Source organism: Danio rerio, chromosome 3 (genome assembly GCF_052040795.2).
Source record: "Danio rerio strain M-AB ecotype USA chromosome 3, GRCz13ab, whole genome shotgun sequence".
In the NCBI taxonomy this organism is placed as follows: Eukaryota; Metazoa; Chordata; class Actinopteri; order Cypriniformes; family Danionidae; genus Danio; species Danio rerio.
The window spans coordinates 36,748,539-36,769,717 of record NC_141023.1 but is presented as its reverse complement, the minus strand read 5'-3'; the positions used below and the strand labels follow the sequence as shown (position 1 = coordinate 36,769,717).

General features: G+C 33.9%; 1 protein-coding gene across 1 annotated transcript in view; it reads right to left on the bottom strand.

Moving 5' to 3' along the window:
• The window catches only part of fmnl1a (formin-like 1a), a 36,884-nt gene extending 16,151 nt beyond the window's left edge, over nt 1–20,733 (bottom strand). Inside the window, exons 1-12 of the mRNA XM_087244860.1 lie at nt 20,458–20,733; nt 18,410–19,108; nt 13,233–13,316; nt 9,353–9,439; nt 9,087–9,160; nt 3,884–3,967; nt 2,822–2,965; nt 2,585–2,696; nt 2,431–2,507; nt 2,245–2,338; nt 509–583; nt 312–422 (exon numbers count right to left, since the gene is read on the bottom strand). Of these exons, the coding sequence (XP_087100986.1) occupies nt 312–422; nt 509–583; nt 2,245–2,338; nt 2,431–2,507; nt 2,585–2,696; nt 2,822–2,965; nt 3,884–3,967; nt 9,087–9,160; nt 9,353–9,439; nt 13,233–13,316; nt 18,410–18,574 (1,107 nt within the window). The 5' untranslated portion in view covers nt 18,575–19,108; nt 20,458–20,733. The remainder of the gene's footprint in view (nt 1–311; nt 423–508; nt 584–2,244; nt 2,339–2,430; nt 2,508–2,584; nt 2,697–2,821; nt 2,966–3,883; nt 3,968–9,086; nt 9,161–9,352; nt 9,440–13,232; nt 13,317–18,409; nt 19,109–20,457) is intronic.
• Between the last annotated feature and the right edge of the window lie 446 nt (nt 20,734–21,179).

Sequence of the window (21,179 nt, the reverse complement as noted above, 5' to 3'; positions counted from 1 at the left end):
AGAGGGGCTAATAATTTTGACCTTAAAATGTTTTTTTTTTTTTTTATGAAAAACTGCTTTTAATCTAGTCGAAATAAAACAAATAAGACTTTCTCCAGAAGAAAAAATATTATCAGACATACTGAGAAAATGTCCTTGCTCTGTTAAACATATTTCGGGAAACATTTAAAAAAGAAAATGTCAAAGTGGGCTAACAATTCTGACTTCAACTGCAAATGTTGTATATATGTAAAATCCAAATATGAACTTGTATGTCATTTGCTTATATATTTTTAAATACACTAGTTTTATTTGCTGTTCGCATGACTGACCTCTAAGTACTGGTCAAGTCCTAGTTGAGAGAACTGATATTGGAGATGTACACGGAAGTTCATGTTCTCCACTGAGTGAACCACAATGTTTATGAACTGCATGCAAGCCACCTGTAAAGAGAAAGATCAAATTAACATTTTTAAAAAGCAGGATATTTGTCATCTTATTGTCATATTAGATTAGTGGCAGAACTCACCATGAAGTCCACGTTGCTGTCGTCATGCATGAAGTACTCCATGAGCTTCTCAAAGCGGTTCTTCTCTCCACTAGCCTGTAAGAAAGTGAATGTTATGTGAATGTGAAAAATATTGTATGCTGCAGAAATGTTTATGTGAGTCTTGAGTATAGAAGATTTGTGTGTGGTTTTAGTAGCATCATTTGTGTATCATCTGGTCAAAACTTTGAGGTCAGAAAGATTTTAATTAAGTCAATGAGGGCAAAATTAGTTGCTTGGTTAAAAGATTTTTAACATGTGGTTTCTGTCAAGCAAATGCTTGAATTTTTCAGTCGTCAAAAAATACCAAGGAAAAAAAGTGGTAGGACAACACATTATTCATTAATTTTCCTTCGGCTTAGTCCCTGTATTTATCAGGGGTCGCCACAGAGGAATGAACTGCCAACTTATCCACCATATGTTTTACACAGCGGATGCCCTTCCAGCTGCAACCCAGTACTGGGAAAAAACACAATAATAATAGTTATTTTAAAAGTTGCTTTATTGCCACTGATGGGTAACAAACTTCAATATCTATAGAAACCAATCATTCTCTAAATGTTTACTAGAAAAGGTTATTTGACTGTAGGGTTCTCTGAGGAACTGAAAAAAGCTTCTTCTATGGCATCACATACTGTAAAGCACAAGTAACACTTTATTTTAACACAGCCTTTTTATATATGTTACATGTAATTACTATAATAACTACAATAAAGTATGCTTAATGACTTGTAAATAAACCTAACCTGCATACTTATTATGACTATAGAGTAAATATGTATAATTATTTACTGTTATTTGGTAGTTAAATGAATAGTTACAGTAAGGAAGACACCTTAAAAGAAAGTGTAACCAAAACCACTTTTTGGTTCTTTTTAAGAGTGTAAATGAAATAGGGAGCAGCTGTTTTAACATTGATAATCCCTACATTTTACATCACACGAATAAAATATTTAAAATTACATTTTCAAATAGGTTCAGAAAGAATAATGTATATCAAAAATGCATTAATGCATCCTTGATTAAGATAAAAGATTTATTTGCGAGAATCTATGTTAAACCCTCATCTTTTGAATGGTAATACATGGATTATTTCATTAATATACTGAGTGAAGGTGCAAGATGAAAACAAAATATTTCAACAGTTTAAATGAATGATATTTTGATATTATTTATCTTAATATGTCTTTTATCTACCTGAAGTCAAGTACTAATTTGATCTTTCCGCCTGGATTTTGCCTACTTAAATTCAAAAGCTTCCCAGATCCACATGCAGAGGTGTAAATGAAAAAGTTTGGTATCATTTTAAAGAAAACCCTTTAAATTCACATTTTTTTCACATTTTGAAAGTTATTAAAATAATTGTATATGTTGTCTGTGTTATAAAACCCCCTCTAAAAAACACTCTTTTTTTGTAAACTCATATTTGAAAGTGTTACTTTTAGATTCTGTGTGGTCTTGGTTGCTGTAAATAATTTAGTCAGTAATCATAGGATAAAAGAAAAATGTCTATCATAATCTGTGCAAACACTTTTCTATTCCAACTGATGAGAGAACGGAACCTCTTATGGTGGTAATGGGCCAGTAAGGACCTTTAAATTTAAAAGAATTTGGATGTAAATGATATTTCACGGACCTGGTACCGGGTACGAAAAAAAATATGAGTACATCTTAAATGTTTTAATGCATGCACATACGTGAAATGCTAGTCATCTTACATCTTTAAAGTTGTCAAAAGCTGATATGATGATGTCATGGCCTCCTCTAACCAAACACACTGCTGCCAACAGCTCCAAGACGAGAGCTTTAGTCCTATGAAGAACATGATGAAGTGTACTATAAGCGGATGCAAACCCACAAACAACCAACAAATACCACAAAAAGGAAAACACATGCACACTAACCTGGGGTTTTTGTTGTTGAGACTAAGTGTGATTTCGTTGACACATCTAGGGTGTGTCATGACTAAATTAAACCCAGACTGTTTGGGAAAAAAAGATGAGTCAGACAAAGTTGTTTTAAAATTATCTTTTGAGAAGAGAAGCTGTCTTGAGATACCTGATAGTTCATAATAGCACGTAGACACATAATGCAGAGGTGAACATCATCTCTCTGGGTGGCCAGTCGGGCAATTCGCAGAGTTTTTCTGCTGTGTGCCAGTGACGTTATTCTAATTAGGAAATGCAGAGAATAAGAAAAAGATCAACACTGAGTTTGAGAAAATGCACGTCTGTTTAATATCAGTTTTTCATTTGAGTCCTGTAATCCCTATGTTTTGTTGTAATGATGACTGACCGGACAGTGAGCGCACGCGCTGCCCTGGTCATCGTGTGTGGGGCAGAATGGTTGACATTTTTGGCAAGATCCTCCACCGATCTCTCTGACATCCTCCTGTTGTCTGATATGGAGCCACCATTTTCCACAGACTCCACCTCAAACCTGAGAATAACATCAGCATGGGATCTTATTTATATGCTATATGATAAATGTGGTGAGTGATTTCCAGTCACTTTTTGGCTGAATCAAAGACTTAAACGACTAAGTAATTATGTGTTCAATAGACATCTAATAGACGTCTATAAGATTTTAACTGCTCAAATTTCACCTTGTTTTAATCGAGTCGTCTATCTTTAGACATCTATTACTTCTTTTAAACATTAAAAAAAAAAAAGTATGGTGGGAAGGATTGTTCACATTAACAACAATAACCACAATGATAAAGTAGTTTAAAAACCCTTTACATATAATTTGAAGTGTCAACATCACCTATAGCCATAATGGCATAGATAATTTTGGTAGAATCACGTTCAGAATTCTATTGATGAACAATGTGAACACTGACAACCAATCATGATGAATTCTTCCATAAAGAGCTTGAATCTTTAAAGTGGCAGAAGACAGATCTGAACACTCTTGTATAGCAGAATGTGGTGTGGACAGTTAACAAATAGTTAGTTAGCATTCTTAGTGTGAACTTTTCTTTAGTCATAAAATCTTCTGACACATTTAATGCAAACATTCATTCATTCATTCATTTTCTTGTCGGTTTAGTCCCTTTATTAATCTGGGGTCATCACAGTGGAATGAACCACCAACTTATCCAGCAAGTTTTTATCCAGCGGATGCCCTTCCAGCCACAACCCATCTCTGGGAAACATCCACACACACATTCACACACACTCATACACTACGGACAATTTAGCCTACCCAATTCACCTGTACCACATGTCTTTGGACTGTGGGGGAAACCGGAGCACCCGGAGGAAACCCATGCAAATGCAAGGAGAACATGCAAACTCTTAATGCAATATTAGGTGACATTAATGGTTTATATAGGAAATGACAGCATAAACATACGGCACGTCACTTTGAGAATATGACAAGTAGTCCACCAGGACATCCAAGCCTTGGTTTTCCTCATTCAGAAACTCCTGGGCCCACCTACAGTTTAAACAATAAAAGACACAGCATGAAATAGGGAATTTTTCAAACTTTGCAAAAAAGTCAGCCTATTTTACTAACCAAACAGTCTAATAAGACTGCATGTAAGGGATAAAGTATATCTAGCTGGTTGTTTTTTTTTCAGCTGGTTGGTTCTTTTAGTCTTACTAAGCCTGTCCCTGTCCGGCTTTATGTGTTTTGTAATCCTGCTTAATACAAGGCTACTTGCCTCAAAAGTAAACAATGAAACATGAAGCATTGTCTGAGCTGTAATAATTAACTTACTCTTTTTTTAAATGTAAGTTTGCAGAAATAAAAACAGCTGGATGCAGCCTATACGGCTTGTACTATTACTCAGTTAGCAGATGGCCAATCAGTCAACTTTTACCAGTTTTTATTCCGTGGAATGTGATTGCTGACCAATCAGAATTAAGTATTCCAGTGACCCACTTAAAGTAATAATGAGAGTTTAGTTGGCACCTAGTTCCAAAGTTATTATAAGTCATTAGAGTATTAATAGACACTCTGCTTAATCTGCTAACACAGGGGTGGGCAAACTCTGTCCTGGAGGGCCAGTGCACAGTTTAGCTCCAACTCTAATCAAACACACCTGCTTATAGATTTCTAGATCTTAAAGACACTAATTACCATGTTCAGATGTGTTTAATTAGTGTTGGAGCTGAACTGTGCAGGATACCGGCCCTCCTGGACCGAGTTTGCCCACCCCTGTGCAAACACGTATAACTCACTTTCATCAGGTTATGACTAACTTTGCAAGTATGTCAGCTTAATTCTAACTGTACAGCCTACTGTACAACTAATTTTGTTTTAATATTACGATTACACTGTACTTGCCTTCAATTCTTGCAGTAAATTTAACAATTCTATTTAAATCAATTCAGACAGGCTGAGAAATTATATATATATATTTTTTCTTTTTTTTACAAATATATACACATGTATTTTGCTGAATAATTACATTTTTCAACTAAAGAAGATTATATTTATCAACACGTTTGCACATAGTAAAGACACATTTAGTCAAGAGCAGAAAATTTGTCAACAACAGTATTTGTTGTGAATGCAAGAATCAGAGTAAATATTGTTGTTATTATTATTATTTCATTTATTTATTTTTTGCAGAATAATGCGAAGCTCCAAGAACACTTTTGTGCACAATCAGGGCCGGAGTGGGACTCCTTTTTAGCTCTTGAGTTTCAAGCCTTAGACCGGCCCACCTCAGTCGACAACTGACTATATTAAAATAATGTTATTTCCAATTCAGTTTCAAGTGACACTAACACATCTTTTCAAGGACACAGCTGCTTTAGAACTTCAAATGTTTTTCATAAATATGAGAACATTAATTCTTTATAGATATCCAGTCCTTTGTAACGGTCGTCACACACAAAAAAATATGTACCCTACATAAGTAACCCAAACAGTATTTTATGTCTTAACATTGAAAATGAAAAAAATACATTATTCTCTGGTGAGGTTCAAACTCGGATCGGCGGCGTCAAAATGTAACGTGCTAACCACTAGACCACAATAGCGCTGTTAATTATGGTACTGTCATCTGCTGCTATTTAAGTCTACTCTTTTTATACCCTAATCTTTTTCTCCTTTTTTAGATTTCTGATCGAGTTATGTCAGATGTATTTATGTAGTGAATTGTCTGATTTTCATTGAAGAGGTGTAATATTCATTAAAAATAATTAATATTCACTAAGGTGCCGTTGTTTTGGGTGGAATGGGGTGCAGCCCGCAGGTTAATGATGATCATCATTAACCTGCGGGCTGCATTTTGCTCACGGGGCTGCGAGAAAATAAAAAAAGAGCGGAGCTGCGGCACAATAATGAATGAAAAGAGTGAGGTTATGGTCAAATAAACAAATAAATGAAAAACGTGCAACTGCTGAGAGTGCAAGCAGCTAGGGACACCGGCCCTCACAGCCAAAAAACGGACCGTCCCACCAGGAATTCTCCCGGTTCTCCCGGTTAGCCAATCTGGGCCTGTGCACAATAAAATGCAAGAATGACTTTGTTTAACAGTGTCTCCTATGTGAGATCAAAGTGAATGTTTACTATGGGCAATCTGACCCTTGCGTGTTGCACTGCTAAAACCACTCAGCGATGAGGACTTCTACAACTGTCAGAGCCTCTAAAAATGCTGAGTGCTAAGCAATTTGCATAAAGTGCACACGCAGCGCCTTGCTACACTGCTTTCATAAAAAAAAAAACATGTCTTCCATTGATATAAAAAATAAAATACAATTTGAGATTCAGTAAACACACCCTAATTGCAAAACATTGTACTGCCTGTAGAAAACAAATTTCTTGATGACCTGACAGGAAGTGAGTACAAAGACAAACGAAGTTGTAACTACAGGGGGCTGTTCCAGAAAGCAGGTTATGTGACATACACGGGTAAGTTTGAGAGTAAGTAGGTGGATAACCTCAACTTTGGTTCCAAAATCGGAGGTAACTTCTGGGTATGTTAAGTAGCCATAGCAACTTACTCTCTGAAGATAACCTGCTCCGGAGCAGGTTATCTTCAGAGAATAAGTTGCTATTTTAGAGTTTGTCTGTTTCAGAGAGTTTACTGAGCATTGCGTGCTCTTTTGATGAGAATATTATGGATGTGGACACACAGATACAAGTTTTTTCGTTGTGAGAGGGTTATAAGTGCATAGTTTTTTTCATAACCAAATTCATAATGTTAATGTATTTAACAAACCTTTTTGAAATCAAATGTGACAAACCGCGGGTCTGCGCTTACCATAAAAACATTCAGTGCAGCTCTTTGTAATCGCGTCAGGGCATTTTAGGCAACTGTACAATGTGGCAGTAGGACCACCTGTACAGTACGCCTGGCACTGAACTGTTTTTTACACTTTTGTACAGTTCCTTGGTAATACATTACTGCGTATCATTACACGGATGATTCAGAGCTCGGGAATAGCGTAGTGGACAGTGCGTCGATAAAGAATAACGGATCGCACAACAGAGTGAGTTTGAATCTCACTTACAGATCTTGTGTTTTTTCTCTCCTTCTGCACCCTCACATTTTTCTGTATAATATTATAAGTGGCAGCTTTGTCTTTTGTAGGAAAACATATCTTTAATTTAAGATGTAGGACGTTGTTCTTATATATACATTCACGCACACACACCTACATTTTTTAATAGAATATTTTTTGAGGGTTTCTAAATGCTATTGTGTGCATTAATTGCAGCCGATTTTAAAGCTCCATCAGTCACTAAAGGACACTGATAATATAAAATTTGTCCAAAGTATAAATGTGCAGGTACAACTTAATTTTCTATCCTTAATCTTTTGGTGTTTCAACTATTAAACTCATTACTGCTTCCACTTACCAGCTCATCACACACCCCACCTCATCACTATGTTGAGGCTAAATGGCTGATTTTCAGGAAGTAATGATTCAAGTGTATAACACAAATATAGTAAAAAAGTTGTATTATAAAATAGAATCATTACTGGGCACTACATTGTTTGCTGGAGGACAAAAGATACCCTTTTCTGCCTTATACGATGACACCCTACCTGCAGCCTGACCCAGAGGAAATCTCAGTGACCCAAGCAGACAAAACAGATGGAAGAGTGCTAAAAATATATAATTAGTCAAAAAAACTATGTTTAATCAAATAGTTTGGTCTGTTCATTTCTTCATTTCCTGAAATAAAATGAATGATTTTGTACACTGCTTTATACACACACCTTTCAACGTGTAACATATTTTTCATATACATTTCTCACCTTAAGTTGATGCTCATGTGACTTTATCTTTGAAGATGGACCTTATACAGCTACTTTAGAATTAAAATATGTAGATAAAAGATTTTGTGATCCAAGAGTAATATTCAAATATGGAAAAGTGCAGAAAATTCTTACACTGCTTGTTAGTTGAGGCAGAAGGAACTTTGTCTGCATGCAAAATAAAAAGAACCTAAAGCTATCTGACAACAATCACTTACAACAGTGACAGAGTGTGTGGTTTAAGTCAAAAACTCAACCACTGAAAAGCCTTTATTATAGGACACAGCAGTTAGACAGGCCTCTTTCTATTAGCTGCATGTCAGAAAGAATATTCTAGAGTGTTAAATAAAGAGCTCCAGTAATTAAATATTACCGTTTATGATAATGTTTCTGTGTTTAATGACGTTGGGCAGAGTTCTAGCTCCAGAAAGATTACAATTTCTATAAGCCTTATTAGTCAACACACATATTGTGGCCTTAAGAAATTAATGGCAAGAAAAATAAATGCATGAATGGTTACACAACATACTCAAAAAGGATGTTAAAGAGCAGTTTAATTTATCATTACAATAAAATGGAGGGTGGCATGTGTAATTTAATGAACTAATAAATTTTCTTATTATTTATTTTTATTTTCTTATCTATTTCTTATTCTATATTTCTTTCCTTCGTTGAAGCAGATGTGTAATCTCTGTGTTTAAAACCTCCAGCTTCGCCTCTGTAAAGTGCGTTGCCCTTTTTTTCTCACCGTGACTTTCTATGGTGACTCGTGAATTCGGCGATCTACTGAAAATGCCTTCAGGTGTGTGCCGTGCACGTGCATTAACCCGCGGTTATCTTCAGGAGGTTGATTTAACTAACTCTTGTCACCTGTTTTGGAACCAACATACTCGCGGTAAGCAGGTTTTGGGTAAATCAACCGAGAGTTTAGGTTTTAGCAGATGGTAAGTTAACCCAGCTTTCTGGAATACCCCCCAGGTGTTGTTTGTTTGTTTGTTTGTTTTGGCACTCAAAAGTGTTCTTCTTAAGCTTCCTATTATTACATTTCAGGTCACATTGAATGATTTACAATGTCTTTTGTTCTTTTTCTGGACTATTTCTGGACCATTACTGTCAATGTAAGATGATGGAGTTCTCAGAGGATTGGAACAACATGAGGGTGAGTAATTAATAACAGACATTTAATTTTGAGTGAACTAGCCCTTTAATAACTTTTCAGACCTAGTATAAAATGATGCAATGGTGTAAATAGTAATCATAACTAACTCAACACTGGTCAGAAATAGCAGTGAAGTCTATCATTGCAATACACAACAAAATAAAGCAACCACTAACCCAATGTGATTGGTTCTCAGCGATATTTCCAGCTCTCTCAGGACTTGAGTTGACTCCTGCACACGTTTCTTGAACTGTGGAGAAAGACCCGCAGAGATACAGTAAGCTAACCGCTAACCGACTGACAGACAATCATTCACCTCTCAACAAAAGCTTTCATCTGGGATTTTTCCACAGGTGGGTGTCAGAAATGACAAGAGGTAAAAGAGAATGACAGTGTAGGAAAGTGGAGAGGAAAAGAAAGGACAAAGAGAGATGGCACTGACCCTGCGTGTGACTCCACCCTGGTCCTGGTAGAAGCTCTTGATTTTAGTGAGGTAAGCTGAAGGAGGGTTTTTCACCTGAAATCGCTCCTATTAGACCATAGAGAAACAGAAACTATTCATGGACTGGTATCTGACTTAAATATACTAAAAAGATACTAAAAGATAAAAGATACACAACTAAAAGATGTTGTGTACAGTGGAGATTAAAATTAGAGAGCAACCTACAATTTGCAGTATGTTTAGTCTTAGTCATTCGATTACAACAGAAGTAAAAGCAGGTTTAAACATATTTCATGAGTTATATGTTCTAAAGCAGTTTTTTTACAAACATGAGGAAACGTTTATCAATACTTAGGTCACTTTTTCACAACAGAAGTATATGTGGGTTAAACAGAGGATCAATTATTGTTTTGTCACAAAGTGCATCAATGACTACATCTCTCAAATTTCATGAAGTTATTTCTCACTCAGACACAACAACTGCCAAAAATCTTTGTACGTACAGGACATTTTGCACACGCTTACATACTGTTTTCAAAACTGCTAAACTTATGATTAAAACAATAACATATTGCAAAACTAAATAAGACAGCAAAATTCAACAGCAGTATTTTATTAAAACATATTTCAAATCTAAAAATTATATCTGTATTAGTGGATGTTGTGTATACAAATTTTTGTATTTTGAAATTACGTGCAAACTGTGTTTTGGTAGTTGTAGTGCATTTTGAATATGAAATAAGCTGTTTTGCCAAGCTGAAAGTCGCCCAGGAGAATTGTGTGAAGAGTTTTGCTTAAGTAACTTGAGTATTGAGAAGTGACCTAGCATCTGTAAAAATCTGTAAAACAGTTATGAAATTAGAGGTAACACTTTATTTTGATTGTCCATTTAAGTATTAGTAGATTATCTGCTTAATATCTGTTGATACTGCTTCTTCATCAGACATTTAACTGACTATAAGAAACTTTGCAAGTACATGTCAACTTACACTAAACCTAACCCTAACCTAACAGTCTACTGATATATAATCTAATGAGAATTAGTTGGCATGTAAATGCAATGTAACTTTACTTCAGATTCCTTACAAATATTGCTGTAAATCTGGCATCTGGTGATTCATTTTTAATTATCTGATATTGAACTAACAGCCTAACTTTCCAGTTGTCACTGAAGGTGGTGTATACTGAAGCCTTCAGGATGTACAAGGTAAGCAAAACAGTTTAGCTGCATGCATGCGTTGCCATAATAACTTGTTCTCTGCATGCACAGCTACAAATTTGCATCCCACCGTTGTCATAGAGACAAAAATATTAACACAGGAAGTGCGTAGACGAACAGTTTCACCGCATTGTGCCTGACCTCATACCGCTGTCTTCTTTTTTCCCTCTCAATCTCCCATTCTTCATTTACATCATCTTGTTTAACCACACATTTGTGTTATCCTTTACTCTCATTAAACATAAATAAAATTATGAGCAACACTTTGCTTGAAGGGGTTTTCATTAGACTGTTATGAAACCGTAATTATCATGCCACGTCTTGAACGTGTTTTATGCATGTTCATGACAACTGTTATTAAGTGTCATTTGCTCTGTTTTCTTATGTTAAATGCAAAAATGACATTGCTTGTTATGAAAACTTGACATAAATAAATACATCACAACCAGTCTTGACTTTACCAAGACAACTTAACTTGTCATAAGTCTATCATAAACATGACTGTCATGAGATATTATAATTGTGTCATTAATATTTTTCTGATCCTGTTTTCAGTGGAACAAACGGTATTTGTCATAACATGTCTCAATAAAAGTGTCATTACTCTAATTAATAATTAATAAAAAAATACTTATTTTTAACTGTTGTTAGTATTTATCAACATTTTAATGACAAATTCAGCTTGTAGCATAGTAGTTGAGTTTAGATGCACAAACCTCTAAATGCTTTTTGATATTTTCTTTTAAATTTAGCTTTTTTCTTCGACTCCTGTGTGTAGGCTCAGTAGTTTTACTTCTACAGTGATGAATAACGTCCTTTAAAGTAAAATAAGTGAACATAAACAAAAGAGGCTGAAAAAAATGCTCATTTTAGGAGAAGATTTCAGATAGAATTTAGAGGTTTTTGCATCTGAACTCTTGATATTATAATGAGGCTGTTATCAAATCCATGATATATTTATAATGGCTTCATTCATGACAGTCATGTTTATGACAGATTTATGACAGGTTTTGTTGTCTTGATGATGTCAAGCCGTCATGACAATGAAAAAAACAGGTTGTGATTTGTTTAAATCAAGTTGTCATAGCAAACAATGACCAGTTTGCATTTAAAATGTCAGAACAAGGCACACAGAATCTGAGCGTGCAGAAATCTACAGATTTTCAGCCCATCATTGAGTCTATATATTTAGTTGTGTGTAAATGTGTGTAAACTTATATTTATTCAGTTTTTAAATTAATTTCAGTAATATTACTGACTAATATGAAAATGTTCATGTGATTATTATCTAAATTTCTAATATTGGATTTACACTGTTAAAAATGCTGGATTCCACACAATTGATTTGTGTTGGGACAACATTAAGGAATTAAGTTAATATATTTGTTTTACTTGTATAAGTACAAATGAAAAACTGATCGCACACAAACATAAAAACAGCACCAGAAAAAGAACAAGGGCCCCATTTATGTTATTGTAAAGTGATTATTTCTGTCATTTAGTAGATATATGGTTGATGCAGTACATTAGAGACTTGCTTTGTTTACCAAATAAATGGATCTAATAGGATTTGCATTGTCAACATTAAATAAAAGTTTAAAATGTATTATGTTTTTATTTAACATGTTAGGTTTTTGGTTATAATGTACCCAAAATCATTCAGCATAAATCTGCAGATTTGTTACAATATTCTGCGCAGAAATATCAAAAGTATCCACAGATTCTGTCTGGCCTTAGTCATAACTACGCAAATGAAACTTAATGGCAGTTGTTATTAGCATGTATAAAATCTCATTCACATCTTAATGAATATAAAGGTTTAATGACAGTCTTCAAGTACAGTGCTACCCATATTTGTATTTATTTTTAGCGACAATAAAGGGTAATACAAATGTGCACTGAAAAATACAGTTAAATACACCTTCTTATTAAAACTCCTAGATATGATTGTGTCATTCAATGTAAAGTCAATTGGAATATTTGGAGTCAATTGGAGGATTTTTTTTCTATCAATCACTGTTTTTCCTAAACTACAAAGTGCAAAGGTTTCAACAAATAAGTCTTTTAATTGTATTCACACATCATAGAACAACAACAAAAAATGGTTAGATCATTTACACAAGAAGCATTTTTCAGTATAGAGACTACAGACACTCATTTTACTGTGTGACTTAATAATATAAATCAAATGCTGTTTTTATTTTTTGCTTTTATGTGATTATATAAATACATCATGCCTGCGTATTACACATTATACCCTCATAACAATCTAAAATATTACAACAGCAAAAGTGCAAGATCAAGATGCCTGTAACGTATGAATTTGCTATTTGTATTTGTGTCACAGTGTAGCTTTAGCTCATTTAAGCTTATAGCATGTCTAAATGTAGTCTGCCACACAACTTCCTCTCAGAGGGCACGCCTACACCCAAGCCATGCAATTGTTCAAAGAAAACTACTCAAAAATGGAATGACCTATGTATTTCAACATGAGCATTCATTACATATTTCAATATGAGTAATCTCTGGCTAATGAGAAGTTAGTGGGAGAGCGTTCAGTACCCTGGCACACTCTCAGTTCTATTTTGCTGCCAGTACTTAAAAACGCAACTTGAAAAATGTTGAAGTTGATCAGCGTATGTGATAGTAGCAGTATCTCACCTGATCACAGACCAGCTCCCATTTCTTCTCATTGTCATACTGGCTCAGAAGCTTCATCTTATCAGGAGGGAGATTCATGGTGCTCTGAGAGGGAAAATGACAGGTTTGTGACTAAACAAACATGCTGGCAGACACATGCATTGAAATGACTGCAGTGTAAAATGCTTGTGGATATATTGTTGATATTTAAACTAGTGGTTCTAAAATTCAGTTCAATCAACTCTCTCTGTTTGCTAATTTACTAGTCAAGATTAAAGCGTTTATAACAATGACAACAGCAAAAAAAGTTTTATATTCTAAAAATTACTTGTGCGTCCTTTTTACAATTTTAAAGCTTTGAAAAATATATCAGTATATTAAACCTTTTCTGCATCAAATTAAAACAAATACTCATAGGTCCATAACGAACAGAAATGCCAGTGTCAGAATCCCATAACAATGATCATATTTTAATATTTATTCACACTTTACCCGTATCCGTCCTGACTCTAACTACCAAAACATTAATAATTTTAAAAATGGTAACACTTTAGATTAATGGTCCATTAGTTAATGTTAGGTAATGTATTTGCTAACATGAACAAACTATTAGTAATACATTTGTTATGGTATTTATGCATCTTTGTTACGGTTAGTTCATGTTATTTAACTTAATTAATGTTCGTTCGAGTTATTTCATGTTAAGTCATGGTGCATTAAGTAATGTTAACAAGCACAACTTTGGATTTTACTAAAGCATTAAGTAATGTTGAACTATGGTTAATAAATGCTGTACTGGGTTTTACTTGGTTTAATGTTAGTAAATATGTTAACTAACATTAACTGAAGGAACATTCATTTAAAGTATTATCATATGATTTTATAACCCTTTAAATAAAATTTTGTTTACATACATTACCATTGTTTTTTAATGTAAATTTTGAAAGAGTTTTTACATTGAATATACAAAATAATTAAACATTAGAAAAGGAAAAAAGTTCAGAAATAAGTCAATTAAATTAAGGACTCAAAGATATTATGGGAATATGGTAATAAACTACCAAAATAATACAGTAAAATACAATCTAAAAAATACAAAAGTAAAGTAAAATCTGATTATACAGACTTGTTGAATTATTGCTAATCCAATTTCTTAGCCCTTTTTTTTGCATAACTACATACAGATGAAACTGTGAGGATTGTACACTTGACACCTTAAGTGTTCAAATTTACTATGTATGTATTTTGATTTTACCATTCTTCATCCTATTTTACCTTCTACGTTCTCTCATAAAATATCTCATCTTTCTAACTATTTTAGGCTCTATATTGAGTCTTATTGAGGCTTAATGGAAAAATATTATAAATATTTTATATTATTATAGTCTTCCATGATTTGTGATCAGATTATTTTGTCGAGAATCACATTGAAAATAAACCCAAACCAACACACACACATAATTATGATTACAGAATTTTAATTCATTTAGCCTGCAGTGTTCAAAGTATTATTATACTCAAAATATTATTTACTCCACTAACCAAACCTGAAAAAAGATGCCAAAATATTAACATCAAATAATGTTTTTTTTTTTTTAATAGTAAATATTTTGAGGCCTTGCCTTGTCAACAAAACAAAAGCCTGCTACAAACCATGTATGAAGTTTCACTGAAATAACACTGGAAAACCCATTGAAACCAATTGAAGCTTTGTCTTCAAGGTCCTGAGTTTAACTAGATTTCAAAACTAGCCAAACGTATATCAGCATTAAAACACCCGAAATCATCACAAAAATTAAATGAAATAGACAAAAATGTCCATAAGGATGCACAAGGGTCAGATCAGGAATAGATGACATTCATAAATATGGTGTCTAATTCTATTAAGCATGCATGTCCATCCCAAAATGAATTTATTTCATAAATCTATGAAATAATCTATGGATATCAAAAACATTTATTTACTGCAGGCAGGGTTTATAACACAAGTTGTACATCACATTGTACAGTTTGACATCAGTGTTATACTAACTGTTGTGTGATGTTGATGGAAACATTTGAATCCTGCAGTAATAACATGGAAAAGTTTTAGTATCAGATATAAAGCAGATATAAAGCTAACATTACTTATTGTTTTTCACAGCTTGTAAAACTGATTCTCAATTTTAAATAACATCTGAGTTGCCTATTATACATAGCGTCTAACATATGATGCAGCATATGATGAACATCGAGCAGACACAGGGAAGGAAATGTGACAGTTACCATGTTACAAAATACCTTATGATGCAAGGACTGCTCATTTTAACTATCTTCATACTTTAAAAGGCACAGCTCAACCATAACTGAAAACCTGTAGTAATTTAGGTCACTATTTACCTAAATTCAATCCTTTATGGCTGAAAAACTTCTCAGTGAGTCCACTACTGTCTTACAAAATAAAGAAAGCCATCATAGCCTAGCTTAAGAATGACATTGCATATTAATATATACATATTAATTTAAGCACATATCTTGTCAATTCATTTACCCTACAGTTTATGTTTTTCTTCTTAAGTTCATAAGCTGCTATGTTTGATGTCTGACGCAAAGTAACTTCCTGAAAATATGTTTAGCATGTCTTGTAGAACACATTTTCAGCAGATATTCATAATTAGATTTATGTTTTTAATATTTTAACAGCTTAATTGTGATGACACCTCTCAGTCAAATTAGAAGGTGTGGTTGGTAAAACTTAGGGGTGTAACTTTAGCGTAGCAGCGCTGTGTTCTTGGGTGTTTCCGCTAAGTGCATGTTTTTTTTTTTTTTTTGCACAAAGAACGAAAGTGCATTTAGAAACACGGTGAGTGCTTAACTGAAGAACAGAGAGAGAGAGAGAGAGAGAGAGAGAGAAAGAGTGTTGGGCAGGGTTTGGGTGGGGTACTAAATGTGGTCTATTGGTACTAAACAAAAAAGTGTTCACAAGATTAAGCTGATAAACTGGTATCTCTCAATATTAATCCATTAAATGTTCACAGGGTTTGTGAAAGTAGCCTGTAAAAAGGAAATCCCCATATTTGATGATGATACATTGGCATAATCGCTTTCTAATCATTGTTCCAGGACAAAATATTCGAGATTATCCCTTGTTTTGTCCATACCCTCAGCAGTGCACAGAGGGATTTAAGGGATTCCCTTCATCAACAGATCCTGGAAAAGTCTAGCTGGGCCCTCCTGAGCATTCATAAACACAAATGCATTCAGATCAAGTATTTTCAGAAGGATCAAATGGCCATTTGTTACAAGGAAGGCTGTTTTTAGCTTACTACGGAAATTAGACTCTGAGATAGCAATTTAACAACAGGACATCATACATATTCATTAGCAAGCGGGAAATATAAAGTCACATTTATTAGAAGCCATGGTTCCACTTCTTTATAACTACTAAGTAATAACATACGTTTTTAGAAACAATGTATGTACTGTGTTCATCTTATATAGCACTTTATGTTACATGGTTTATGCTTAGGTTTAGGAGTAGGTATTCTTTTATACCAGCAATGTGGGTTGAAGTAAGATTAGAAACAGGTGTTATTGGTAGGTTTTTGGATGGGTTTAGGGGTCTAAATTGAGACAACTGAGTATTTATAAAAAATAATTAATAAAAAAAAATATTAAAGATATTTTTTTTTACATATTTTTAAGGTCAATGCCGGTAATATATTGAATGATTTAAAGTTTACATTGTAGTAATAGAGACATTTTTTATGGTAGTTAAAAAATCAGGCTTGACGTATGTGTTGTTATACAAGTTGAAGTCTCATTAATGGTTTGGTATCAAAATCCTTTAAAATACCTGCTGTTATATTCCACTGAAGAAAAAGTGATGCAGGTTTGGAATGATATAAGAGTGAGTAAATGATGAAGTGGTCCAACTGTACATTGATGCCTTTAACTGCTAACAAATTTAACTACTTAAAGATTAACTGTGTGTATATATAGTGTGCTTATGTTGATGTTGTATTACAGAACACTTTATCTGGTAGGATATGGTTTAGGTTTTAGACAGGTTTAGTGGTTTAAGTGTTTCTTGAGGTGAAGGAGAAGGGTGAACTGTGTATTTATTGATGTCACTACAGAAATTAAATACAGATGTTTCTACATACAGCCAATTTTAAATATAAGTACAACATAAATAACATATTAAATAATAAATTTCAATACTAATAAATAGTAGTTGTAGCACTTAACATAAATGTAACAGTAAAAAAATTCTTTAATTAGCAGTTTTCTGTATTTTGTAATTCATGTTTTTATTTCTCACCATTTATTTATGCTTTTGAATTGTGTTTTGGGACCTTAATCTTACTTTCAACAACCTTTAACCTTAAAAAGTAAAAAAAAAAAAACTTTTATTTAATTTTTAATAGTTTAAAGTGATCTATTTTCTGGATTGGTGGTGTATATTACTATACAAAAACCTTGTAATAAAAGCTTTCTCTCTATATTATTTCTTATATTATTTCAAACTCCTAAAATGTCAATAAAAGTCATTTTGTTATTCTGTAGAGTTGAATTTTTAACATCGAAAGTCGACTGAGCAGAGATCAACATCCCATTATGCAATTCACATCCATAAATAAATAGAAAACATTTGTAAATCACAAAATACGGACACTGTTAATTAACAGACATTTTTAACTCTGTAGGTCCAAACCTGCCCAAGAAAAGAGATGGTGAAAACAAAAGAATGACTCTAAGCATCACTGATGACTTTAGACCCTAATTAGACATCATCACATTGTCAAAGGTCTCTCAACACTAAGATTATAGGACCGTGTTTTGTCTTATGACTTCTCTTAAGAAGTTCCCTAATTTGTCATGCTGCCATTGCCGGTTCCTGTACTAAAAGCCCATGTGGAACTAATGTGACAGTATCTGCATGAAGTCACAAGTGTCTTTCTGAGCATTACTTCATTTTGTATTTCACATGAAATCTTGCACTTGTTTTGAAATCCTCACGTTATGCCTGATTTGTCCATTGTCCAAAAAACAAAAAGTTTCTCCTTACTCTTACAGGTTTGAGAAAATTGCAAGACAGTAAATGTAATACTCGCAAAACAGAAGTTTCTAACATAACAGGAAGTGACAGAATAAGCGGCTTTTGTATCGCTGCATGCCTAATGTTTACATGTCGGTGTGCTGTATAAAGTACTCACCAAAACCACATTGAAGCGTTCTTCTAGCTCTTCCTCTGGGGGCATGGGTAGCTTTGGAGGGGCACATTTCTTTTTAAGGATGGAGGGAGCAGGGTTTAGGCCTCCCGTTGAGCCTTTGGCCTCCTGCCCCTCCGCCTGCTCCAACCCGCCGGCTGCGTTACCCATCACTGCTTTCCTTAGGAATTCCAGGATATTAGACTGCTTTGAGACAAACTGCTGATGATTCCCGAAAGCCAAACTCTTTGCTCAATTTTTAAAGTCTGTCCAATCCAGCGTGAGTGAAAGCACATGGGCTTCTTTAGGACATGCTGTCAGTCAATATGGACACCTTTTAAACACATGCAGGGTTTAGGATGAGACGGTGCATGTGATTGCAAAGAAGCTCTTGATGAAGAGGAGAATTCACAACAATCAGATTCCTAAAAGTATTTTCAGATGCAACGATTTCAAAATGGAAGATCAATCGTAGACACACATTTACTCCAAAATTAATTTAAAAATTGCTTCTTTATGCTTTCTCTCTATTAAAAAAAAAGAAGTCCTGTAAAAGTTTATCTCGTCCAGGCTTTCAGTGCGGCTGCATGTTAGTTATAAATTTAACAGGCCTTTTCTCCAGTTGTCTGCCTCTCCTTCAGAAGTTGAAGCATCTTTCTCAGCTTTTTGAACGTCCAGCCATTAGATCAGGCCTACAGAAGTTTCCTTCAACAGAAAAGACAGATGTTGTTGAATTTACATGCAGGCACCTGTCCGAGCACACTGTGTGTGTTACAGAAATGAGAGAGAAGCAGAGTTTAGAGCAGGAGGAAACCACAGAAAAAAGCAGAAGCATCAGTGCTTCCTGAACAGCGCTCTACAGAGAGAGAAAGAGATACGCTGGGTGTGTCAGTTTAAATTCTGTTTGTATTCGAAAATTCTGAAGTCTTATAGATGTTACACTACTCATGTGTGTATCCTGTATTGTATCTTTCAATACTGTTTTATCTTTGTAATCTGTTACTGCTCATCAGGGCTTGTTGTCACAGCAATATGTTGTTTGTTATTTCTGAAAGTGAATTGTGTTCCTGATTGACAACTATAATATTTAACAATTAAAATAATCTTTAAGCATTTTCTATATCAACATATTCATTAAGAAAATTCCAAATCTAGACTTTTATTCCTCTGGTCTTGTTAAGTTATTTGATTTTATATATATATATATATATATATATATATATATATATATATATATATATATATATATATATATATATATATATATATATATATATATATATATATATAAATAGCTGCTGTTTAAGGCAAAATAGCTGCTATTTAATATGGAACAAGACACTAGATATTTGACCATAAAATAATAAATTAAATGATAAATGAATTACCTAACTTGATATAAAAAAGCTCAATTCTCACACTAAAAATCTCAGTTGTATTGTTCTTAGTCAGTTTTTATTCAGCCATACTGCAGACAAAACACAGAGCAGAGCATTGTGAGTGCAAAAACTGATTAATAGTAGCAGAATTACATTTTGAAACATGCTAAATGGCAACAAATGTTATGTATTTCTATATTTGAAATTTGCAATCTCCATCATCCATGCAAATATATAATAAATTACATTTACTTTTACATGAGGTTTTTAAGTTGCAACTTTTTATTAAAAATAAATAACTAAAATTTAATTCATGTGTGAACACTTGAATTAAAATTGAACACCCGGAGATATTTGCTACAATTTAAAATCCAGTCTGAACCAAAGATTTACAGCAAATTTATAAAAAATAAAAAAAAATGGCGAGTTAGATGTCTTTTAATGGATTGGCACTCAGACTTAAGTTGGGTTTAAATCTTTTTTCAACGAACACATCGGGACAGTGTGGTTTTGTAAAGGCCTTCTCATGAAGGCCCGTTCGCGAGCAAGTCGTTCTATTTAAGGATTCTTCAAGAACCGATCAAACCATTTCCACCAAAAACAACTGAATCCTTTGATTTGCATCTCCCGTAGGTAGGCCGAATACTAATCCATACGTTACTTAAAGTTACTTACTTTAATGTGCCTGACTCTCCCTCTGAAGTTAACAAAAATCCTGATGTTATTAGTTAGTTCTCACACTCGACTGGAGTCAAGAATCTGTGCTGTGGCATTTGCAAAACTGGAAGGCTATCTTTCGGACGAGTCCGGAGCACAAGAACACAAACAGTAGGCAAGATAAACTTACTGCCTTTTATGACTGACTGGCATAGTATCAACCCTTAACTGAAATGACTGTTTGACAACTGATTCTGGGCTAATACTCTAAGTGCTGGTAAACTGGACTTGAATGAGGAGAAAGGGGACGAAACCTAATAAAATTATCATATCGTGGCGAAATCTGGTTCGACCGGTTTGCTGAGAACAAGTTAAACCAGCCATCACGAGAATACATTGTTAAAATCACCTTAAATTACCTTTCTTCTAAAGTTTTAAGAATGACAAATATAGAAAATATAACATTTTGTGTATGAAATGTGGTATATAAATAAATTTGAAGTGTATTCTACAGAAAGAAAAGATTTAATTTTTTGTCTCACTCTATTCTTGAAATGTACCCCAACACACACACACACACAATGGTTGTGATGGTTTACAAGGACGCTCCATGGGCATAAATGTATTTTAAACAGTATAAACCGCTTATGGCCTTACCTCACCCCTGCCCCTAAACACAACCCTCAAAGGAAACCAGTGGTAATTTTTGCATGTGAAAAGAGTTAAGTATGATTTTTACA